General features: G+C 44.0%; 1 protein-coding gene across 1 annotated transcript; it reads right to left on the reverse strand.

Moving 5' to 3' along the window:
- Positions 1-310: 310 nt before the first annotated feature.
- Positions 311-14,872, reverse strand: shisa7b (shisa family member 7). The gene is made up of 8 exons (XM_076112970.1): positions 14,329-14,872; positions 12,708-12,950; positions 12,401-12,517; positions 11,536-11,681; positions 9,500-9,562; positions 6,714-6,947; positions 1,496-1,889; positions 311-770 (listed from the first exon to the last, which is right to left on the reverse strand). The coding sequence occupies exons 1-8, from the start codon at positions 14,694-14,696 to the stop codon at positions 311-313; spliced, it is 2,025 nt and encodes a 674-aa protein (XP_075969085.1). The 5' UTR covers positions 14,697-14,872.
- Between the last annotated feature and the right edge of the window lie 10,993 nt (positions 14,873-25,865).

The raw sequence follows: 25,865 nt of genomic DNA on the forward strand, positions 1-25,865 counted from the left end.
TTTTTTTGCTCTTTTTAAGTGGACATTTCTGTCTTCCCTTTTTCAAAGAATGGCTGAATATTCTCTTTTATTTTCAATACACAAGTGACGCGGAGAAAATCAGTTGGCTTTGCTCACGATGAGATTAATGTCGTCCTCCACCACTTTTTGTTTTATGAAGGGGAGGGGGGGGAGGCAGCCAGAGCTCAAACCTCCCTTTGTTTTCTCCCTGCTCATCTCTCCACTTCATCTTCCCACTGAATGCCTCTTCAGCTTCTTTACAGCCTTCACCTCTCTACACTCTCTCTTCATCCTCCTCTCTCTCTTCCTCTCACACTGTCACCTCGTTCTTACTCCCAGTCCGCAGTCCCTGCACTCCTCCGCCTCCGGGGATGAAGTGCAGCTGTTCGATGGTGTTCTGCCTCTTGCTGGCGAACGCCATCCGTCGGGCGTTGGGGTGGCCTCCTCCTCCGCCGCCCCCGTGGGGGTCCCAGCCACCGTACATGCCCATGCCGGGCATTGCGCCGGAGCTGCGCTCGCGGTCGTGGTCGTGGTCGTGGCCCGGCGTCGGGTGGGAGTTCATCTTGATCATGTGGTGGCGTTCCATCGACGGCGTGACGCAGATGTTCTGCTGCGACTGGGCCTTCTGGTGGTGGCTGAGCCGGCCCATGGTGGGCACCATCCCGCCTCTGTCACCTCTGTCACCACCTCCTCCTCCTCCTCCGATTATCAGGCCCATCATCAGCCGGTCCTCCAGACGGTCTGGGGAGACCAGGAGCCTCTCGTGGGACCTGGAACCAGACATCCGTTTATCCTCTCTACTATTAAACTATGCTCGTAAAAGTCCCTGAATAACAGCTCTATATTTAGCCTTAATTCAATTTCATCATGAATTAATTTTCAATGGAGAGGTATCATTATTATATTAGCAAATCACATGATCACTTAACAAAATATGTTGTACAATTTGTTTGAGATTCTTGATAAAAAAAACAAGTTTTTAGGTTTACACATTAAAATATGTCTATCAGAAGTAAAGCATAACAGTGGCACAGTTTTCAAATTGTGATTTATATCAATATGGCAAAATGTATTATTATAACTGTGTGATTGTGTGTATTGTTTAAAATACAGCAGACTATTAACACTTGAATCAAAGTACTGGTATCTTCCTCAATGATGAAGTTTTCTGTGTAGTACTTATATGTTGATTTGATGTGCAACAGTAACTTTATGTTGTACCTTCTGATGCAACCTGGGTTTATACCTCTAAATATATAAATGTATATTTTATATATTATAAAACCCTGCATGTAAAACCTGTTTATCAGTGATCTGAATTGCCAGCGATCTGGTTGAAAAGTCCAGAACATGCAAGTAAGTGAACCTTGACTTGAGACAATTTAGTCAGGAACAACCGGAGGAGCTAAACTAATAAACTATGATCTTCTTGTTATGATCTCTCATCTTCTTCTTCCCTCCAGTGTTTCCTCTGCCCTCCCATCCCGTGTCTTACCTGCGGAGCGTATGCTGGTTGGAGCTCCTGCTGGTGCTCATCATGGCTTTGTAGTACTGGTGCTGCTGGTTCTTGGACAGGCGGGACAGCGTGTTGCCCTCCCCGAGCAGCTGGTCTTGGGAGCGGACGCGGCGCGGCGGCCTGTCGAAGGAGGAGCTGGTGTAATGCGTCTGTGCGGGCAGCGGGTACGGGTTGGGGGTGGAGGCGGGGATGTGGAGGCGGGGCCGGGAGCCGTGGAGGGGCAGCGTGCCTCTGGACCCCAGCGTGTAGTTGGACCCCAGTGTGTAGTCGCCCCCCCACGGCAGGTAGTGCTGCGACGAGTAGAAGGAGGGCGGCGCGTTGTTGGAGCGACGCTTGGAGTTGTAGTAGTTTGAGTACTCGTCAAGTTCTTTCTCTGGTTCAGCAAAAGAGAGAAAGAGAGTATTATTGATTAATAGGTTAGTTATTCGATTTATTTATCCTGCGGTCTATAAAAAGCAGAGATAAAAGGGGAGATTTGTCCCATTTGTGATTAGTTAGAACCTTCAGTAGAGAGATGTTTCACATTGGAACTATGATGCCCGACCATCACAATGTTCAGTACATGAAACAGGCTGAGCGTTAACACACACGTTCCACATGACATGACACATGCGCACACAGCGGGACAGTGACGTCACTCACACACACACACACACACACACACACACACACACACACACGCATCATGTCATCAGTGTAGTATAGTGAGGGTTCGGGTTAGCTTACTAGAAAATATCTCTGGTTCTGGTGTCGAAGCAGCGTTCCGAGTAAGTTCTTGATAACAAACATTACTCCACCTTCCATCTCATTTCCCCCTCCCTTCCTCTCTCTCAGTCCTCATCTCAGTGCCATTAGTTATGTCTGTGTATTACATCTGTTTATATTGGTAGCCTACCTCAGGTTGACCACAGGTGGCAGTGTGGATTAGTGTGGCAGGTAATGTGTATATGGGACAGAGGTGCAACAGACAGGTAATGATGCACGGGTGACGGGGAGATCACACGGTTTCTACCGCTCACAAGCGACACGAGAGAGACACCAGGAAGATAAGTCAGTCATCGTATCGTGTAAACCGAAAACCTAATTAAACGGGAACCTCACCCAAAAGTGAAAGAGCATTGAATCTCTTTATTGAAGCGAGTAAGAAACATGGTCTTCTCGCGCACCCAGCCGAGAGGTTAGTTGCTGGAATTAGTCACTATATTGACTTTAGCATATTTTTTGCGGGTTTGGTCATCGACTATTGAGTTATCGCCACCGAATTCTAATCTATTCATTCTTTAGTACAGGAGGACACTTGTGACAAATTTGAAGAAATTCCCTCAAGGTGAAATACCGGGCCACAGGAGAGAGAATAATGCAGAACAGAGAGAGAGGGAGATGAAATGGAGCCGATCTAGTCAGAGGGCAGGAAGACAGAGACGATGAAACAAAAGACAAACAATGTATATTGCATGAGCCATAACAGAATAGAGGAGAAGAGAGAAGAGCTAAAGGGTTTGATGTGAGAAGAATGAGACGAGGTCCCTTTAAGAGAAAACAAAGAAGCAGAGACACAAAGTAAAAAAGGGAGAAGACGGAGCGGATTGAAGAGTTTCTGAGGTTCATTTATAGTGAAATCCATTGTTTCTATGCCTTCTGCTCTATAGCTGGAGTCCACTTTCTTCTTCAAAGCATTCCCTAAAGTAAGCAGCTCCCCAAGAGCCAATTTAAACATGACCTTTAACCAGCCACCTCTCTTCCTCTTCCTCCCCTCGTCTTTTCTCTCCCTCAGGTCTCTCCCTCTCTCCTTCTGTTTGTTCCTTTGTCTCTTTCCCTCGTCTCTTTTTCACCTCCATCTACTCTCTCTCTGTTTGTCTCATGTCCTCTCCCCTCTCTGTGTTTACTCCCCCCCCCACCACCACCACCACCACCACCTGTAAGGCCAAATTATCTCGAGGTTTTTTTCGTCCCTGGCTGCCGACCGCGGACAAAGAAGCCCTTCATCGGTGTCCTTTCTGCAGCTCCGTGAGGGGAACTTCATCAAAAAAGGACTCAACAGCTGGAGAGAGGCTGTGCTCTCTTTAGTGTCGCAATGACAACGTTTGACTTTTTCCTTTTTTTGAGGTGTTCCACCAAATCTGACATTCAGGATGTTTTTTTCTTAAAATCAGAAGTGTGACTGAATGATTCACTTTTTACAGGTTTTTCACATTTTCCCTCTGAAGCATTCAAGAGACTGGTGGCTCTACTCTGAGAGACGACATCCTCTGGTGCAAAGGAAGTGATGTTTTTGGAGGAGGAGGAGCTGGGTAAATATGGTTAAATCCAAATTCCTCCCCCTGAACCTCTATCATCACACGTACTACGACTTAAGTGCTCACCGTCATCAGGTGAAGTGGTGTCAGAGATTTTTAAAAATGTGCTATACAAGGAGACTTTACGTCAGCAATGACATTGTTAAGCGTACACATCGAAAATTTAAATATTGCAAATGTTTGTACACATGAAAAGTGTGAATTTAAAAAAAGTAAAAATAAGAGCTTGAGCGGGACACATGCTGATTTCTCATCACCACATTCCGTCGCTGCGTGCGGATCATTATCACTATTATTATTATTATTAATAATAATATGAAGAGTTCTGTGTAACTTTGTGAGGTTCTCTGGATGTCTGCACAACGTCTGTATAAAGAGCACTTGAGGGATTCTTGTGGACTTGGATGAACTGTGGACTTTCTCCCCCCCCCCCCCGATGACGGAGCAGAGGGAGGATACAAAATAAAATTTAAAAAAAAGAATTGTGCCACGTGCAAAAACTCTCAAACAGAAAATCCTGGACGAAGTCGTTAGAGTCCAGACGACGCTCTTTGAATCCTCGATCAGACTCGGAGAAGCACAGTGCTGAAACACAGGACGACATAGAACTGATTGCTTTCTCATCTTCATGATGCCGTACCTATTAAAACATGTTTTAAATGGTTGTTTCTCCAACAGACGTGCAGAAACAGTCTATAAAACTGTGTCTTCAATCATCTGAAGTAGTGCAATTATGTGAAGGAGAGACGGTTAAGTGATTGAAACAGATGCTCTTCCCTTCTTCTGCAAAAACTAAAACGTAAACGGTGACGTCCATTCAAAAAAACAAAAAACAGCTGCAGGACGGCTGCGATGAATGCGACAGAGATGCTGTTTTATAAATGAGACGAGGAAGAGGAAGAGGAAGAGGGGACGACCTCTGAAAGGTCCAATCGCAGCACCGCGTCGATTATTCATCTCAGTGTTTTTTCTCCTTTTTGATTGAATGGAAATAATAAGAGAGACTCATCTGGACTTTTACCTCATTATTGCTTCCACGTACACACACACACACACACACACACACACACACACACGATCCCCATGTAGTAACCATCCATCACTCAGCCTGCAGAGACGACTCCCCTCCCCCTGCAGTCTTCAGCAATATCAGGGCGAGAGAGGTAACGACAGAGAGAGAGAGAAACAGAGAGAGAGAGAGAGAGAGAGAGAAACAGAGAGAGAGAAACAGAGGGAGAGGTTGCCAGACGCTGCCTCTCAAACGTCTTTTCTTCCCCGTCGAAGGCAGCCGGGCCCCTGCAGACCAGCAACGCCCCTCCCCCTATCTCCACATCTCCCTCCCTTCCTTCCACCCTCCTCCTTATCTTCATGGGTATCTTTTTTCCCTTTCTCTCTCTTCCTGCTGTATCCTTATTTGGCCAGTCGGCTCTTTCGCTGCCTCCCTGATCCTTTTCTTCTGGTCAACTCTTTCTCCAAATTTGTATTCATGTTCCTCCTCTGCCCCTCCCTTCTTCCTCCCCAACTCCATCTCTCTGTTCCTCCTGGTCTTTCACAACCTTCCCCTTCATTTCTTCATCTTTCCTCCATCCTTTTCACTCTCTTAATTCTCTCAGTCTGCTCCAATCCCTCCATTAATTCCCCCCATTTTTATGTTTCAGTTTGTCTAGCGTCCTGTTATGACTGTTCAGCAGGAACAGTTTACACATTCAGATGATTATTTGGTTTTTCGGTGGCAGCTGAGTCACAAATCTCCTGGCGGCCATGCCTGCCTGCTGCCGTAATGGATGTTTGAGTTCAAATAACCCGGCCACAAAATAAGAGAGAGATACCTGGAAAGAAAGCTAGTCGGCTTGTAGAGAATAACTGGCTCTTAGTTTAGCTGGCTTCCAGGCAGCTAGGGCAGTTGCATTATGGGAAGTGTAGGATCCAGTGTTTTTGAGGGCTTGAAATCTGTCTCATGGAGGTGCAACACCAAAATCCCTGTAGTCCACTTTCAAATGAAAACACTTAATTATCAAATCCTCACAGTCACACAGTCATATGTTTAGTATTTTCCAAAAACTAAGTTGAGTTTTGAATACACGACTTACATCACCTGCTCATTGCTCCAAAGCTCCACCAGAACACAGCTTTTTACCTTTTGTTTTTGGCATTACGTTTTGCAATACATATACGTATATAGTTTTATAATAAGACTATATAATATGGTAGTAGTAACTAGCACGGTCCCCTCATAGCAAGAAGCTGGATCCTGTGTGGCGTTTGCATGTTCTCCCCGTGTCAGCGGTGGTTCTCTACGGGTTCTCCGGCTTCCTCCCACGTTCCAAAGACATGCAGCTTCAGGCTGATTGATCTAAACGGTGAATGTGAGCGTGAATGGTTATCTGTGTCTACGTGCCCGACGTCCAACGTCAGCTGGGACCCCGACCCCTGAACAGGATGAGCGGTAAAAGATACATGGATGGATGGACTCTGGGGTCTCCATTGGAGACCATTGTAGCCATTGTGATTCCAAGGCGACTACAGCTACCGTCATCCAAGCACAAATTTCTTAAAGTCGAGATGAAATGAAAAAAAGCATTTTTAACCACCAAAATATTTGATTTAAATCTGTTTCACTGGGACTTTAAGAGCCACATTTCAAAGTGATGATGTGAAGTGTTGGAGGTAAAATGATCTAAATGAACCGTGAGTGTAATTCACACCTTGTGAGAATAAATCAGCGACTGATTTCAGCCACTGAAGCACAAGAACACTTCCAATATGGCCGCCACCTAGTGTGTTGCATCACCTGAAAGACTTCCTGTGGTCCTGAACAATCAATAAGTCCCCCTCCGTCTCTCTCGCTAAAGATTATCCCTCCATCTTTCAACCCTCCCTTACATCCCTCCCCGGCTCACCCAGCCTCTTCAGCGAGCTGTAGCGGTTGATCTCCGGTTTCATGGCCGTCTCGTAGGACGGCGGCAGCTGGGCGAGGTTGTGGAAGGAGTGGGAGAAGGACGGGTGGCTGCTGTTGTGTCTCATGCCCCCGCCGATCATGCTGCCGCCACCGCCGCCGCCACCTTTACCGCTACCCGAAAGTAGGGCGGGTCCAGAGGAGAGCTGGGAGGTGTTGTTCATACGGGCGCCTCGCTCTGGAGGGAGGGAGAAGAGAAAAGGAGATTGAGTAGAAGATAAGTAAGTGAGGAAGGAGGAGGAAAAAAAAATCAAAACAGGAACACAAATAAACAAAAGGGAAAAGAGAAAGGAAAGAAAAAAGAGAGATGAAGCATGACAAAGGGAGAGAAGAGATGAGGAAGGGAGTGGAGAAAATAAAGAGAAATAAAAAGATAGGAACAGAAATGGACCAAAAGGAAGTAAAAAGAAGAAAGGGGAACGACGGAACAAGAGAAGAAGAAACAAGCTGGTTAATGATCAGTAAACACAGGAAGTGTCTCTGAGCTCCATGGCGACCATCTATAAATACAACTCTGTACTGTTCATCTGAGGCTCCAACACAAACATATCAGCCACATGTAAATACATAGAAATACACTGATAGCATCGAGGAGAGTGGAGGTGTGGGGGGGAGGGTCCACAAACACACATTCACATTTATGCAAAGTGCAAAAGCAGCACATCGATCGATACACATAAAAAATGATTTGTCTTATGTAAGATTAGCAGTGTGGGGGAGGGGCAGGACGGTCCTGTTCTGCAACATGTATATCAGTTACATCACACGCTGTACGAGTACACTCATAGGTTTACAAACAGACGGCACTTTGAACGAGCCGATGTGTGACGGTTCTGCACATTTAAAAACTCGGGACAAGCAAAAAAAAAAAAAGGTTCATCTGAGATCGACATGCTGCCATAAAACTGAAAAAAAAAAAGTGAGAATATAAAAGCAGCGATTAAAGATTACGCAACTCTGGAAAAACAAATTGGGCATTTACTGTTTTTTCCCGTCTTTGAGACACAATCGATGAGTCCGTTCAGGGCGGGAATGGTTATGAGCTGCGATCTTGTTAAGATTACTGCTGGACATATACTGGTCATTCACCATTGACAGTAATGGGCAATAACAGCCAATAATGTCTCTGTTAAGCGTCACCCAGGGAACACACACACACACACACACACACACACACACACACACACACACACACACACACACACACACACACACACACACACACACACACACACACACACACACACACACACACACACACACACAGGGAGTAAAAGCAATGCTAGCTGTGAGATCACGGTTTATAAAGCACGAGGGAGAAAATAAAAGCATCAAATATTGAGCTTGTTTTTTTTCCAGTGTCATGATACAGAATTAGCCCGGTCATTTCCAAGAGTGCACAGTAATAGATTTATTTTTTCTTTTCTTTTTTTTTTTATAATGGAACACCTACGACAGCTGACAGAAAGGTTTGTTAAGGGTGTCATGAAAAACGGTGAACTCTGTTCCAGAGTGTTCCACAGTATCTGACTCAGAGGGCTGAAGTGTTCTGCTCTTGTATCCTCCATCAACATTATCTAACACAGGAAAGAGAGAGGACAACACTAAAGATAGCCGAGGACGAGGAGCACGTTAAAGTCGTCAAACCTCGCTGGAGCTTTTCAGAATGAATCGGAGAACGAGTGAAGGAGAACAGCACTGATGAACCGACATATAAACCTCAGAGAACAACATCCTTGCTATTTGTTTTTCATTTTTGCTTCATATAAAAAAAAAAAAACTTTGGTGTAAACATAACTACAAAATAGGTTTATTTTAGTACTTTTAGTTAACACAGAAGCAATGCCTCTAAAATATTTAACAGTCTGAAAAATCTAATTTCCAGAAATACCGTACGTGAGAAAGACTTAATCATTTGTTTGTGTAGGCTTTATGAGATGATGTCATTAAATAAGAGGGAGGATATGAGGATTTTGACTGAACAATGGACAATCTTTGCTTACAGCACATGAAATGCCCAATATAAACTGAACTTCTTTTACTTTAAATCTGTACTCTGACTTGGTTTTTATTCTAAACCGTTGCCTTCTTGTGTAATCCATCCCCTGAGGGACACATGTAGGTGTAATGGTTCGGAATAATTGGCACTGAAACTACTTAAAAACATACTTCCCTTCACACTCGTGATATTTCCACACAGCTCTATCCAGTTCTCTGTGGCAGCCGTGTTGGACGCACCAGAATTGATGATTTCTACTTTATCCCCCCCCCCCCCCCCCCCCCCGAGTACAACAAAATAAAAACACTCGTGCTAGCATTGCTTTCTTGTTTTCTTGGGGCAAAGCCTGGGAAAACAGACTTAGATAAGGTGCAGTGACCTCACTGAAGCCAAGAGCCCCGGTAATGTGTAGTGTCAGCTGTAAGGCGCACAGTTGCACATCACTGCTCCACAGAAAGAAGAAGAGGAAGAGGAAGCAGGCTGGTGGTGGTAAGAAGGGTGGTGCATTAAGCAGAGGGGCAGGCCAGACAACTTTCAGCTCGCACTCTTATGAAAGACGTGCCACGTTCAACACAGCCGTGTTTCTTAAGTGTCAAACAGGCGCGTTGACGATGGCACAGCTGTTCCAAGAGTGCAGGACAGCAGGCCGTCATACGGACAACAAGACAGACAGACAGCGTGGTAGACAGTGAGGCCGTGGGTTTCGTCGCGCTGCTGACCACGAGGCTTACCGATGGTAGCAGAGTGTTTGGGGCTGGAGGCAGACCCCTGCAAGTGGTGGTGCAAGTTCCCCGCTGCGAAGAGAGAGAGCCGACAAACTGATGGACAACCACTCCAGAGGCACAGAGCCGTGTGTGTGTGTGTGTGTGTGTGTGTGTGTCGAGTCAGCATATGTGTCAACAGAGAGGACAGAGAGGGACAGAAAGACAGAGACGGGAGAGAGACAGACGGTCCCTCCAGGAATTGGCTTTTACTTTCTTTGTCTTTGCTTTTACTGACACACGTTTCCACGATGAGCTCAATCGAGCTGCTGATTGACATAAAAGCAGCTTAATGTCTTCAGCAACTACAGAGAGGGAGGAGATTAAAAGAGGTTTTATTCTCCAATTAGACGTTTTGAAATACTCATCTAATCGGTTTGTTGTTTGCATAATATAAAAAAAAGGAATATGTTAAACAACCTAAAATCCAGTTTTACGATCAAGATTCAAGTGCAAAAAGTCCGTTTTCATGTGTTTTTAATGTTGAAGTCAATCCATAGAATATACAGTGATAGAATGTAGTTTATGTTTGTAACTATGTGTCTACGTGATAAGAGTAGTTACACACAAACAAAACATCTAACTTTCTGCAGGGCTGGACAGTAACAGTTGCCAATTCTTGGCCTTTTTTTTTAACATATTTAAAAAAGGGAAAGCAAACAGCAAAACGTGCATCCAGAAATTAATATTTCTTAAATATTTGTTGCTTCAGTGTTAAATCAAATGTTGATGTTACAGTTAATAATTACTTTGGTTACTGTAACAAAAGCTTTTATTCATTTATGTCACATTGTCATTATTAAGCGGACAATAACTGCGTAGGATCCAAATTATTCAAGATATAAGACGAGTAAAAACGGCAACCGCATTTTCAGTTTCGGCGACAAAAAGCTGTCCCGTCTCTGGGACATCTTTGTTTGCACTAAACATTTTCCTTGAGGTTGATTTTGTTATTGTTGAAACAAATCCTGGAGAGACTGAAAGGAGAGAGCTTGTTCAGTGAGAGACGGTGGCAGCAGAGAGAGAGACAGAGCAGCAGAGAGAGGTGTGTGTGTGTGTGTGTGTGTGTGTGTGTGTGTGTGTGTGTGTGTGTGTGTGTGTGTGTGTGTGTGTAACAATACAAGAAAACAAACCAACACTGATTACCCACCGCTTATATTAGTCTCATCAGAAACAACACAAAGCTGACGGGCAGCCTGAGGTGCATAAGGACGAGTCAAATTAAACAAAGACTTGAAAACTTCTTTAACACACACATCATTTGAGTTTAGCGGAGAACATCACCACTATTCACCCCGAGTCATCTTGAATTCCCTCGTGCCTCTACAGCGAACTAATTCTATGATGAATTGTATTGAAGTAAATTCATCAAGTATTTTCTCCGTTGTTTGATTCTCCGTTCGCCGTAGAGGCACGAGAGAAAAACAAAGTATTCTGCAGGAGTTACAGGAAACCCGAGGTGAGTAATCGATGTAGAAAAGGTACATTTTGTGGGTAAAGTAATACTTTAAATAAGAAAAAAAGAAACAGTTCATTATTAAAGTCATCGGAAGCGTTTTCTGGGACAGAATTAATATCAATTTTACTACATTTTTTAAATGTTACGACAAATATTCCATAAGTGAAAGAACTGATCCGTTTCATTATTCATGCAAATAAATACTGACCAGATTATTTACCACAACATGTGGTGGTGATCTCGTCTAGAAACAGAACAAGTGAAGGTGAATCCACATGATGAACAACTCAAAGTATCATTGCGCATCATTTCCTTGAACGGATGAACTAATTTGGCTTCATCGTGAAACAAAAGGACTCGTTTACTTCTCTAAACAGCAGCGTCTGATAACTCCTCAGTCAACCAAACTGAAGCTGAAGCTGAGATCTTAATTACACAGTTACCCTCCACCTCAGTGGGGACGTGACACCATTCATTTGCATAATTAATATGATATATTTCCCCCCCTAAACGCTGCTGTTGTGACACGGGAGCTCGTGCGACTTACTGCGGTTGTCTTTGCTCTGCAGGATGGGGGTGTAGTGGTTTTTGGACGGCCGTCCGTCCGCGGTGATGGCGGTCAACAGCGCCGAGTTGTTCCTCTCTCCCTGCTGCACCGGGCTCGACTGGTGACGCAAGATGTCCACCAGCGATCTGATGGACGGATGAGGACAGAGAGGACGAAGACAAAGACAAATGTAATCAGCACATCAACATGCAAAGACTTGTATATTATCACATCCTTTATTCTCAGAAAGAGTCGCCTTTCGTCTGCATATTTGAGACTCTGCAGAGTTTAATCAAACAAACTGAGGGTTTAACACAGTCTGAGCTGAAGCTTATATTCTTTATGTACAAAACATTCCCTCATCATGCTCAACAGACGTTTGAAAGACTTAAATTAGATGTATTTGACAACTTATGCATGTATTGTGAGGGACTTTTAGTTTGCCTGCTCTACAAAAATGTATCCAAATAAACTTTCCAACTAAAGTTCAGACAAAGTCAGACGGACTGTCGGTGTAGCTGCTTCTTTAAGGTGCAGTGTGCAGGATTTGACGGCTTCTAGTTGTGAGGTTACAAACGCTGGAAACTTCCATCCATGTGCCCAGTGTGTAGGAGAACTACGAAAGGGCCTCTCTAGAGCCAGTGTTTGGGTTTTGTCCGTTCTGGGCTTCTGTAGACTTTGAACACAGTTACAATTATCCTCCGAGTAGTATACAGTATAATGAAAGTATGAATCGTGTGGTGTTGGAAGTATAACAGTGTTACAGCTCCATTTAAAGCTCTAGCACCATTTAAAAACACCTGTACTTGGGTCTACATCGTTACTAACAGTCAGTGAACACATCACAGCTGTCCCGTGGTCTCACCTGGGCATGTTGATGTCTCTGTTGCGGGGTCGACGCGCCACCTTGCTGAAGGCGATCCGGACGCCCACAGCCACCACCAGCGTGAAGGAGATCACGCCTCCGATCACGTAGGCCGTGCTGTAAATAAAGACAAACAACATCAGCCGACTGAGCGCAACAGTGGAGACAAAACCTGTTATTGATGCTTCTACTATCATGTTTTCTAGAGTACTTCTTTGATTTCTGTTTCCGTTTGATTAACGTGTCACTTGGCTGCTGTAACGTTTCTCATCCCTCCATCTCCGCACTTTTCCTGAATCACGCTGACCTGCTGTTCTGCTGCTGCAGCGTCTCGAAGTCCGGGTCGCGCTTGTTTCCGGCGCTGACGGTGACGGGCCCCTGCGTCTCGGCCCACACGGGGGAGATGTAGTTGTTGCAGGACTCCTGGTCCAGCCGGCTCCTCTGGTGCTCGCAGCAGAACCGGTAGTGGCAGGTGCCGCAGCAGTAGATGTAGCTGCCCTTGGAGCAGTTGAACGTGGTGTCGAACTGCCCCATCACGTCGTAGTAACCCCTGTGGGGGCGCAGACGGGGAGGGTTTAACAAGGAAAGTCTCTTCTGGGTTACTGGACATCTCCAATCATGACTCACATGGCAAAACATGACATTTAAGCCTCATTGGTTAATTCTGTTTGGAGGCAGTTTTCCAGTGAGCTAAGGCACGTTTTCTTTCATGGACATGTTGCCCTTTACAAGCGGACCTTAAAGCAGCATGTGAGGATTCCTTCTAACTGGGAGAGGACTCCATGACAGATAATATATACATAACGCTGCCAGACGTTAGCCCAACATTTTGTATGAGAGTCCGATGAAACTTCTTGCTTTTGCGCTCTAGTTACTTTTGTGTGAACATCCCCGTCATCAACTCTAAATGAGAAACTCTGTTATTATAACGAGCCTTCTTTCTCCTCATTATAATGTTAAAGTTACGATTCATGTAACTGCGATGGAAAATGTAGTGACTCAGCGCTGTATGTAAACTATATCTTTCACATTTTAAAAGGGCTTCAACAGATGTTATGTGTTCTTGTTTTTCTTTAAATCAAATCAGATATCGGAGCTCTGTGTGTGTGTGTGTGTGTGTGTGTCTGTGTGTGTGTGTGTGTGTGTGTATGTGTGTGTGTGTGTGTGTTCTGGTGCCGACAGCTTCAGAGATCTCATCTTTGTTCAGTGAACAAGCTCAGAGCATTTCTTCTACATCTCACAACATCTCGCGGTTTCTTTCCAACTGGAGGAGTGCGGGGTGAAAGGTCAAAATACGAAGGAAAATGCTAATAGTCCTCGTTACTGAGCAGCCAGAGCTGTGATGTCATCTGAGCGACGACGTTAAAATAAAAACATCGAGATTCAAACGAAACGCCAGAGACGAGCTCAAATCTGGGTCTGTTATTACTGTTGGTGCTGCTTCTCCTGAACGTGTGTGATGTGTGTGTGTGTGTGTGTGTGTGTGTGTGCGTGTGTGTGTGCTCGCCAGCACACAGGATTTAGAGCTGATTACATGTTGCCTAGCAACAGCCAGACGCCTCTCAGTGCAGAGATATAAGCTCCGGTGAGATCAGAGCTGCTGCGGGAGGAGATAAATAAATAAAACAAATAAGAGAGAATCATGATGCGCCTCGTTGTTTCATGGCATCCAGTGTGATCAACACATGGAGATGCATTCGGGCTGCAAAGGAGACGCCGGGAGCCTCGGCTTATATCACACAGCTCACCTCCGGCGCTCACTGCCGGTTTTCTTCAGGGAGCAGATTGGAAAGTTGTTGCCATTTCTGCCGAGTTAATGCTCGAGTCCCTCTTAAGAGACGAGGTGTACATTGGCCTTTTAAATACTCAAAAGCAGACAGAGATTCGCACCACACAGCACACAACAGGAAGTGGCCGCTTAGTCGTACCTGCACACGTCCACGTCCACCAGCTGTCTGGGAGGCGGAGCCACCTGGGCGGCGCCGAGCGGAGGCTTCAGGGCGTCGGCCGTCATGTTCCTCGGCAACATGGTCTGAGGGAGGGGCTTCGGAGGGAGCTCGGCCACCGCCGGCGGGTCGTCGCCGTCCTCCACGACCTCGGCCGCTTTTGGCGCCACTTTGGGCCCGGCGGGCGGCGGCTTGTAGCCGGTCAGGAGGAACAAGGCGTTGCTCCTTTTGCCGCCGCCGGCAGCAGCAGCATCGTCAGTCCTGGCGTCGCCGTCAACAGCGGCGAGGCAGGAGAAAAGCAGGAGAACGAGGGACGAGCAAAACATCCCTCTTGAAGTAAAAGATTTCATTGTTTTTCTTCAAGTTTTTTTGAGCCTTTGTAAAAAAACAGAAAAAAAAAAAAAGAATTTCACATGAACAGCTCCTAATCCAAGATGGCGGCCTCCTGACTTATAAAAAGCGTTGGTATGAAAAGTCCTCTCTCTCTCTCACGATGCACAGGAGCAACGGGTCTCTTGTAGTTCAGCGATGTCTCATGAAGGAGTTTCTCTCGTTCAGCTTAATGTAAACAATTCTCTCCGTGTACAAATCCTTCACTTTAAGCAGCTTTTGTAAACATTGAGGTCTTTCAGAGGTTTTTTAGGCCCTATAGGAACTGCCTGTGAAATGGCTGTAGTTCTGAACTTATCAGTATAAATGAAACCTTCTGATTATAAATATAGAATAATGTGGTTTTGTTTTATGGCAGCAGGTGTCGGATACTTAGTTTTGGTCGGTTGACAGTTTTTACAGTCTGTAGGCCAAAATCTTCAAAACCAGGCAGTAATGTTTTGTTTTTTTACATTTTCTGTAAACAAGATGAGGAAACTGTTAGCTCCTTAGACAGTCGTATATCTCCTACCCAAGCGTTTTCTAGGAGACGTTTATGGCACGAATGTTACGTAAGAAACTGCGATGGATGAAAATGTGATCTGTAAACATTTAGCGTTGTATGCAAACTTGATTTTTTTTTCACGTTTGATGGAGCTTTAACAGACGTTGGACGTATTCTTGTGTGAGTTTGGCACTTCTGTCGTCCTGCGTGGACGACTTGTAAATGTAATATTGGAGCTGTGTGTGTGTGTGTGTGTGTGTGTGTGTGTGGAGTCTGTAAACAACAGTGCTGACAGCTTCAGAGATCTCAGAGGAAGCCGGTCTGAATTTGGAACAAGCTGTGACTTAAATGTGTATTTTGTTTTTTACATCATGCTCACAATTTGCCGTGAAACAAACTCTTCCTCTCAAAAGATTTAGCGGAAGAGAATCAGTAAAGGTCAATATGCTTGAAATTTTGGTTTTTAAAAACAGTGAATTTAGAAGTTTGACTAGCACAGCTGCTAAATGCACGTTGAGCAGCATTAAATGGTGACGAAGAAAAAAGAAAAAGTAAAGTTCAATAATGTCAAGGCATTCACCAAAGAGTGATCAAAAGCGAGGAAACTGGTGACAAAAACGACAGACGGAAACAGAAGATGTATCTATGTGCGCTCGATACCCTTGTGCGAGTGTCTCTGCTCTGAATTTAGCTTGGCCCAACAGAAGAGAACAAAGGAGGGCTTGGGCCCGGTTCTAGCAGGGCAGCGAGGTTCTGCCCAAAGAACAGACATGAAAATGTCCGGATTCATCCGTCAAACACAAGAGGGAGCGCGGGGGGGGGGGGGGGGTCGGAGGCAACGACGGCGGGAACTCGACAAAGGTCACGATCGCTGCCGCGTGAGGGGGGGAGGGGGGGGGGGGGGCGTCCGCTCAGCGGCGAGCTCTCAAGTTAACACACGGGCGGAAAAAAGAGACGCACGGAGCCGCGCTCTCATCCAAACGTGTGGAACTTAGGGTTCTCCTCACCGGCGGGTTCCTCATTGACTCCCTGAAGATCTGCTTTGTTGGAGAGATCCTAATACATCGCGAGGTGTTTTTGTAAATGAGAAAAGGTATTCGTATGGCTGGTGTTCAGTATGGCTTCAGGTCGTGTTCTTACGAACTTCCACGATAAATGTTAGTACAGTGAAAGGTTTTGAATTGCATGTATTTTTGGGGGGAATAACGAGGACCTCTTCAGGTCGTGGAGCGTAATCGAGCGTGGAAGAAACAGACGACGACAAAGAGCGAGAGGCCGCTCTCGTAGAAGCGACTGGAAGAAGGAGATAAACAAAGTGTCAGCGCTGTTCCTCCAAACCTTTCAGATGATAGCAGCAGCAGCGGAGACGGGATTTATCAGGCTCGTGTTATCGCCGCTCACCGCGTAGCTCCTCCTGCGACGCACAACTGCAAGCTGCGTTTTTAAAGCACTTTGAACCAATAATGCGCTGATAGGCGTCTCTCGGTTTTGCAATAGGACGTGAGATCTTTTTTGCTTCTTCTCTTGACACAGTCAGTTTGGCACCTGGTTTTTGGACTTGCTTAGAACAAAAACAGCGGACGAGGGGGGAAGAGGTCTGCGGCCTCGAGCTCCCACGACGACAACAGAGAAAGTAGAAACAGTGGAGCAGTTAGTGAGGAGCAGTTAGTGAGGAGCAGTTAGTGAGGAGCCTCGGCTCTCAACGCAGCCGAGGAAAGCCTCCAGAAGACCTCCATGAGGTTCAGGGTCGGTCCTGTTGAGATCCAAAGGGACTTCTTTCTTTCTCACCGGTTCACACACTGAAAGACAAGAACACAACATTAAGGATTTAGTCCAGCAGATGTAGAAATAACTTTGCTTTGTTTACCCCATTTCATTCAATTTACTTGTACGTGAAAGAAAACTTTCATGTTTCATTTTCATCTGTAATGAAATGAAATCGTGAATCAAACGTGCATTTTTAAAAAGGTACAATCTGTAAGTGAGTCTTTGGTGGAACATTTACACACAAAACAACAACTCTACTGTGAAACGAGACACTTTTTCTACCTGAAAATGGCAGCAAGAGACAACGACTTGGGAATGTTTGACTACATTACCCAGAAGTCCTGCAATGCGATGTTATTAAACCTGCACACGGCTCGTTCCTGTTTACAACTCAAGCTGCTCGGTGACGCTTTTACTCCACAGAAAACCAAACAGGTGGATTTTATGTTTCTCAGACATTTAGCTGGATCACTTCCTGTGTCGAGAAGTACACACACACGAAATTGGTACAGGAAGTCTGATGTTGTGAGGTGGACATTTATATAATATCTTTGCCTTGAGCAGCTTTCAGTACAGCTTCTTTTATGCTTCATTAAACCTAAAACTCTGCTCTAGCTGAAGGACGTATAGCACATATACGAGTTCTTACGACACACTTTATATATATATATATATATATATATATATATATATATATATATATATATATATATATATATATATATATATATATATATATATATATATATAGACATATACATACATACACATATATACATACACATATACATCAGCTGACAGAGATGGGAGCAGCCGGGATCTGACTTTGATAAAAAGAGAGAGCGGGAGACATGACAGCTGCCATATGGACTCATCTGACAGAAGGACAGAGGAACGGGAGAACGTGTGTGTGTGTGTGTGTGTGTGTGTGTGTGTGTGCGCAGAATGAGGCCTGCAGCGGACCAGCGTCACACCGCTGTCAGGGAAAATCTCACAACCTCAGTATTAATGTTTTCCTACTCTTATCCAACTGTATACACATATAAGTATATTTATACTACATATACATATATATATATATATATATATATATATATATATATATATATATATATATATATATATATATATATATATATATATATATATATATATATATATATATATATATATATATATATAAATAAATATACACACATATACTGTATATATACACACACACTGTAAATAGAGATACTGTATATTCGTGTTGCATAAGAAACGGTTAGCGTTCTCTAAACATTAAGGATTTAAATAGTCAGGTTTTTGCAAAGATGCAGCTGCAAGACTTTTTTCTCCATTTTTTGGGATTCAACGTTCACCGTGGAGGAATAAAAGAAGAAGAAAAAGGTGAGTAGTTGATACACAAATGATCATTTTGAGGGTGAAGTATTCCTCTGAACTACTCATCACTTCCTGTATGCGCTTCAAAGCTATGCCTTTAGCAGCGGTAGATAAAGATGACATTTTCTGCACTATTTGTCATTTTGAAACATACCGTGGAGAGACGTTGACTGGATTACTTCTACCAGCTTTCGAGGTAACGAGTGCATTCGTTCAATAAAGAGAGAAAGACAATCCAACATGTGCACACAAATACACCTTTGAGTCCAATCATGTCTTAAACGTGCTGCTGTTTATCTGAGACGTTCCGAGCACATTTTTCTTCCTCAGTCTGATGTTATCTCTGAACAGGAAGTCTGTGACAGTTTAATTGGCTGGTTTTTTGTTTTCATACTGATGGGGAACACTAAAGATAACACCGTCATGCAGGAAGTCCAAGTAATGTGATTTTAATTGAATTAGGACCGCGTGTTATTAAAGGATATTCAAACTAAATACGATACTGGAAATACTGTTTACGCCTCCTGACCAAACATTTCTTACACGATGTGTCCTGTTGGTTTACAGGCGATTCCAAAACATCACCAGATGATAGATGGATCCGTTAATCCCAAAGTTGTTGCATCACTTCCTGTTTTCTCCGGTCTCCCTGCTGCTCTGCCAAAATACTGTGGTATACTCCAGTATGTGGCAGACTCCAATACTTTTGTACCTTTACTTCAGTAACATTTTGAATGCAGGACTTGTAACACAGTATTCTTACTCTGTGGTATTAGATCGGAGTACTTCTCCCACTACTGTGCTCCAGCAAATGAACTTGAGGTGATATAAGGCTGCAGGTGTGAGCAGTGATTTGTGGGACGGTCCGCTGACGGCACGCTCTGCATATGTTGATCTGATCTAATTCATACAAACCAAAAGAGAATCCACTTAAAAAAAAAAAAGAGTTATTTTTAGGCACCGTGTGTTACAATCCCTGAAAGCATGAGTAATGCTTCCCTGAGTGATTCAAACGTACGGAGACGTGATGCCATATTGTGCTTCATATACGAGGAACCTCTCCGCCTATAGTTCAGGAGCACATATGGAGCAGAGAACCTCCGGCTTACAGAGCGACTGTAGACACACAAACCTCTCTGTGGTACAACAAACACGCACTATTGTGTTCATTCATCAACTCGTGTTAGTGATGCTGGAAACAGCACATTTAGAGCTGGGATGTCACAAGAACCGATACTCGGGGACCAAGTCAATGCCGTTTTTAAGCACAGTCTTGCAGAGCTAACGGCTAACGCTAACAGGAGTTGCACTGAGTTCTGTTCAAGCTCTAATCAGTTAAAATGAGTACTGGACGAAAGGTCAATTAAAACGTTATCATAATGTGTTAGAATCGTATTAATCCAGTTGTTTGAAGGAGATGTTTTCACAGCAATATAAAATAGATAACACAGAGGGAGTTATGAGCCGTTTAACTTGCTAACGTTAGCTTTAAGTGACTAATGTTCTGCTTTTAACTCGGTATCACATTTGTATCTAGAACTGTGGAATTTAAAACTTCTGACCTCGTCTACAGAATTGATTAACTCTAGGTGATGGTATAGTGATAACATTATCATATCATGTTTACTATCATGTTTACAAAGCTATGTTGTCTATTTATTAATATTGTGCATATTGTGATTAAGAAATAACAAAATAAGCTTTTAAAGTTGTTGTTTTCTATTCATGTGAATACTGAAACGGGTCGCCAACGAGCAACATTCAGTGTTTTCAGCTGCTCAAACTATTTGACTCTTTTCTGTTTTAAATCATTCTAAAGTTAATGTATTTGGACTTTATTCTGTTGGTCAGAAGAAGAATAAAGAATTAAAAATCAGAGTAACTGACGGGTTATTCAATAATGAAAAATGTGTTACTTGCGGCTCTAAGAGAAATTGATTAGTTTATGCATTATTATGTATATGTTCCATTTGGTGTGATGTATTGATACAGACTAAATATTATTAGTATTGATTCCGACCACATAGCAGCTGTATACTGTACATACTGTACTGCCTCACCTCCCCTTGCAGAGTTAGTGCAGCAGATCTTCCTCTTCTTTAACCCCATTCTCAACCCTCGCCTCCTTCCTCTCATCTCCCTCCCTCTCTGAAGCATGCTGGGAAATGTGCCAGTGCATAAGGGCATGCAAGCAGCAGCAGCAGCAGCGGCGGCGGCGGCAGCGTGGCTCTGCTTTCTAATGTGGACTGAGGCGAAGCTGCTGTGAACTCCGCCCATAAAGGTCAATGCACTGCCCTTGGTCCTGACACAGTGATGCATGTGGTGGCGGAATAAAAAAAAACTGGTTTCAAAATAAAAATCCATTAATGCAGCCTAGTTTTCGGAGGATCCTGTGGAGCGAGCAGTATTAGAGAAGGCCCGAGCTTCCATTAACTCTCATCAGAACGACGCCACATAATGTCCCAACGATTTGTTTCTGCCGGAGTCGTCTGGTGTTCGCTGGGCTGAAGCGTCGCTGCAGAGCTCTAAACATATCACGCCTCAACGAATACACACAAGGAAAGCTAACGGTGTTTGATGAACTCTGGTAATGCCTCATATTTAAATAACACTCAGATTTAAGGCAAAATTAAAAACAACAACAATAAAACAACTACTATCCGATTTCTGAGTGACATGCAAGTAAAAGTTCTCAAAGTTCAGCAAGAACGAGCGACGTGAGAAAGGAACGATATCGAATCACAATTGTTGATATAAAAACAAATGATAGAAAATCCTCACATTTCATAAATTGTAAATCTTTGCCAGTTTTTTCCTGATAAATGACTTCTGCAAATAATCAGTTTCTCTTTTTAAAACATTAAAAAAAAACAGGAAAAATGAGGCTCAACACAAAATCAAAGACGCTGAAGTGACTTCATCAAAATGTCTTCTTTCGTCTTTCTGACCAACAATCCAAAAGTTCAGATTTCTATAATGCGTTAAATCTTTTTTGGCATCTTTTGTTAAAAACTCAGTTTGTTGATTATCGTAATAACTGCAGATTAAATTCCTGCCACGTTTCTGTACCAAATCAATAGGTTTACTACACTTCACACATACGGAAATGTTTAGTCTTTAAACCATTTTCTATTCAACAAAGAGGCATCAATCTCATGAAAATCTAATTAGATGTTTTAATGACTGCAGCATGACATAAAACACATTCAAGCTCATTTATTAGAACCCGCGTATGCCACGAAAAAAACAAAAACGTTGAATATTTAGTCGTTACATCACGGTAAAGATTGTTCTACTCCCTTCATGAAACCTGCAGCATTTGAACTCCAGCAACCTGCGACAGGTGTGAGCTTCCAGTCCGTCTCACTGGTACAGTGAGTTCATCCACAGCTGCTCTGTGTTCCAGGAGCTCTGGTCCGACTGGCCTACTTCTACAGTCTCTCTCTGCACAACATGCTGCCACACACCAGGAAGCCATTATCGAACATCGAGGGACATGCTTCCAGTATTTACGGTGGTGTGAGGTTCAACCCCACCTGCGCTCAAAGGTTTCACTTTTTTATTACCCACAAAGTATCAGGGTCATTATGTAATCCAGGCTGCATGATGTTTGATCCGGCCACAACACAACGCCTCTGTTGTTATGTAATAACAGGGTTCATTTACATCACTTCTGGATTCAGAATTGTACTATTAAACGGTACCACAGTATTGAGTAAATAACAATTTTTAAACGTGATACAGATTATTTACCTTTCTTACTCACAGACATCACTCTAAACACAGACGAACACCAACACTAGAGACAGATTTTAAAATAAACAAAGTCAATGCAGCAGAGGCAGAGATATCCAGACTTTCAATCCCTGGATCCCAATTTACACTTCCCATGATGCAACAGCTGTTAAATGCTTCCTGTCTGGTAAATGCTCATGTTTTCTAAACTTGATACTCTAAGTTCGCAGTGTTTTTCCTGCATGTATTCATTCCTCCAGCTTTCAACAAAACTCTGTCGGGTGTCTTCATGTAAAACACTATTTTCCAACAAACGTTGCACTTGGTGGATTTCTGACATTTTTAACAGACAAAGAGGAAGATAAGAGCCGTCTGTTGTTGTCAGGACCCAGACGGTAACCTCCAGTTCTGCCGAGTGAAGCCGATGCGGAAATATCTTAAAACTCGCATTCTCTCTAATGTCCACCAGGGGGCGACTCCTCTGGTTGTATAGAAGTCTATGAGAAAATGACTCTACTTCTCTCTTGATTTATTACCTCAGTAAACATTGTAAACATGAGTTTATGGTCTCAATCTCTAGTTTCAAGTCTTCTTCAATACAGCATGATGTTCATTTAGTACATTATGGTCCATTTAGAGTCAAACAGACCATAAAGCAGGGGATGCTTTAGGGGCGGGGCTACACGGTGATTGACAGGTCACTCCTCCACAGTCCAAATATGGTTCATATCAAATATATACATTTGTATATTACAGATACCCTTTATTCTATTAACTTGATCTAAAGAATGAAGGTCCACGTTCAAGACTATAGAGTGGATAAGATTAATTTATTGATATGATCTAGAAGATAGTTTAACTAGACAAGTTGTTGAAGTCCACTTCCCAGAGTGACGCTTCTCTAACGTTATAAACAATCTTTGGCTCAGAGCTCCCAAACGAGCGATGTTTCTCATTTTAACCAATGAAAGAGACAGTATTATTATTATTGATTAATGATTTATTTCTCTTATAAAACAGACGCCCTCTGGGATTAAAGACCTTAGCTTTTTATTACATTTAGATCTCCAATCTGGGTACTCTGCTTTGATTGCTGGTTCCTTATCCGACGCTCAAAAACCAAACAAATCGTTATCGGAGAAGAGGCCCCCGTAAAGCTTTTAGTGCGTATTCAGCCATTTTAAAAACAATAGGTGTGCCTTTACTTGCGCGCTAAAGAGCTAACGAGCTAACGATGCGGTTGTGGGAGTCTTGGTCAGTCCTGGGTGACGGCCAGTTCCTCACAAACAAATGTGAATTCTGCCTTAAACCTGGAGTACTCCCGTCTGTCCTCGGTCGTGCGGTGACAAAAGCACAAAGTAACACTGCGATAAAGTCAAATTCAGCAGATGAACCAAACAGCAAATAATAACAATGTCTCGCATAAAGTAACTGCGATCAGCAAAGGTCTAATCGATATACTGAACGTGTGATATGTAAAGGTTATTGATCGCATCACCCACTCTGTTTATTGCACCATATGCTTCTCATCATAACTGTGAAGCAGAGAGTGAATGACAGACTGTGAGTGACGACGCGAGACATCACACGGATGTGTTTGCTGCTCGTCGGCCTGCGAAACCGCTCTCAATATTTCTTTCAAAAAAAAAAAAAAAAAAAAAAAAAAAAAAGATTATAAACTGTATAATTAGTCAATCTGATCCGGGCGATAATTATTCCCCTCCCATGGAAACGGTGGTGTAGTTTGTTTCTTGGTGACAGCTTCAGGAGGCGTGAATTAAACATAATGTTTGGCTGTTATGCGTGTGCAGTAGTGGGGTGTTGTCCCATCTGTTGAAGAAGGTTACTATGACGGATGGGGGGGCTGCACCACCCTCACAGCCAATGGGAAGGTGTCAGTCCGGCGAGGAGCATTTTTCAGCCTCTCATCGCGCCCTCCAGGGCCCGAGAGCGATGAGTAACCAGCTCGGTAAATACTTTGGGTTTGAACAGAGGGAAGCTGGTGACACTGCCAAAAACGCAGAGTCAACAAAAAACGATCGCTTTACCGGGAAAAGACAAAGAGGTCGTGGGAAGACAAAGAAGTCGTGGGAAGACAAAGAGGTCGTGAAAAGACAAAGAGGTCGTGAAAAGACAAAGAGGTCGTGGGAAGATACCAGATGAAGCCAGAACAGGAAGACAATTGCGGAAGTTGCACTGTGTGGGGCGAGCTTTGGATTAAATAAACTATTACAAAATGCACCAATAATATGAGATTGGAAAAGTTATTAAATCTCAACAGAGACAAAGCGACCTGACTGATGTGATAGTGATTAAACTCACTTCCTTTCCTATATATTCTTCACAATAAAAGTCCCCCATTAGTTTGTTATTTACAAGCTTTTCATTCTGAAGCAGCAAAATCTGAAAATGTTGGGTTTCTAGGACCCCAAAGAGACCAAAACCCCAAAGTGAGCCGGGTCATCTCGGCATGTGGTCTGGCCGACCGGATCCCGATGCGTTGCCACGATCCGGATCTCTTAGTGGAACGGACTCGACGGTTAACGCGTTCCGTCTTTGAGAGGACGAGTTCAACCACAGCTAATGTTTCTACTCCGTCTTTGCATAAAGCATGTGATCGACTCTCAATAGCTTCCAGTTCAGCCATGCAGGCTCTGAATTGTGCTCCAGTATAAACGGTCCCAGCTGACCTGGGAGCAGCCAACATCGAGCCCAACCGGGTCACCGTTCACACTTTTAATTAGAAAAAACATCTGTGGCAATTAGACAAAAGGGCATTTACAGTTAGCAGAATAACTCTCGGTGCACACGTCACAGTGTGTGTGTGTGTGTGTGTGTGTGTGGGGGGGGGGGGGGGTTCCAGGAAGAGGAGTCACTACAATACAACTACCATTATGTTTGTTCCTGAAGGTTGAATGTGTGCTGAGAATAACCGTCAGCCGTTTATACCCACGCCCCCGGTGATGACGCGAAAATCCCTCTACATCCGGGGGAAGTGTGTGTGTGTGGGGGGGGGGGGGGGAGTTCAGTCAAGGCCGTTTGTCTACGTACGCAGCCCATTTCCAGCTCCTTCTCTGAGGTGCACTGGAAAGCCTGACCGCTACCTATCGGATTAATCACCGCTGACTCATAAAACAAATGTGATGGATGGTGAAGAGCCGCAGACGACCCGCCTCCTCCAGCACACCGGAGCCCCCCGGAACCATCAGAGAAGTCAAATCATCGCACAACAAAGAGACGGCAACTTGAACTGAGGCATCACCCGAAAACACACCCGAGTGTGAGGATACTCTGCTGAGGTTTCACGGAACAACCCTCTTACATCATCCATCTGTGTGATGTGCAATGCGTTTGTCATCAACTTGGTGCTGATACTTTCCCCCCGTCCGCTTCAGTTAGTGGTTCCCCTGCGCTTTCCCAGAATGCCTTTCAACAGCCCCCTCCCGAGAGAGTGGGCGTGAACGTGTTGATTTTACTAAAAAAAAAAAAAAAAAGGTGGGCCGTACGCAGAGATGCAAACAGCCTGAAAGTGCGATCCCTGAGCTGTGGGGCATCTGTATTCACAGCGGTGCCCCTCACTCAAACGTGTCCTGTATAGCTGCAGTGCATTCTGGTCTACCCTCTCTCTCTCTCTCTCTCTCTCTCTCTCTCCGTTTACCCTCGCGTTCATGTTAAACGTTGGCGTTGAGAGAGCTGCTCTCGGTAGAAGCTTTTGTTCCGTGATTTTGAGGAACCGATCACAGAGAGCTCGCATCTATTG

The sequence above is a fragment of the Anarhichas minor genome, unplaced genomic scaffold, assembly GCF_050575085.1.
Source record: "Anarhichas minor isolate MPS153535 unplaced genomic scaffold, ASM5057508v1 ptg000051l, whole genome shotgun sequence".
Classification (NCBI taxonomy): Eukaryota; Metazoa; Chordata; class Actinopteri; order Perciformes; family Anarhichadidae; genus Anarhichas; species Anarhichas minor.

What these genes read in the sequence shown, in the direction of transcription:
- shisa7b (XM_076112970.1), bottom strand. Translation starts at nt 14,696, where the DNA reads ATGAAATCTTTTACTTCAAGAGGGATGTTTTGCTCGTCCCTCGTTCTC. An exon ending in AGAGACATCAACATGCCCAG is followed by an intron (nt 11,682 to 12,400) that starts GTGAGACCACGG and finishes TCCGTCCATCAG; the next exon opens with ATCGCTGGTGGACATCTTGC. An exon ending in CAGCTCGCTGAAGAGGCTGG is followed by an intron (nt 1,890 to 6,713) that starts GTGAGCCGGGGA and finishes TTGCTGAACCAG; the next exon opens with AGAAAGAACTTGACGAGTAC.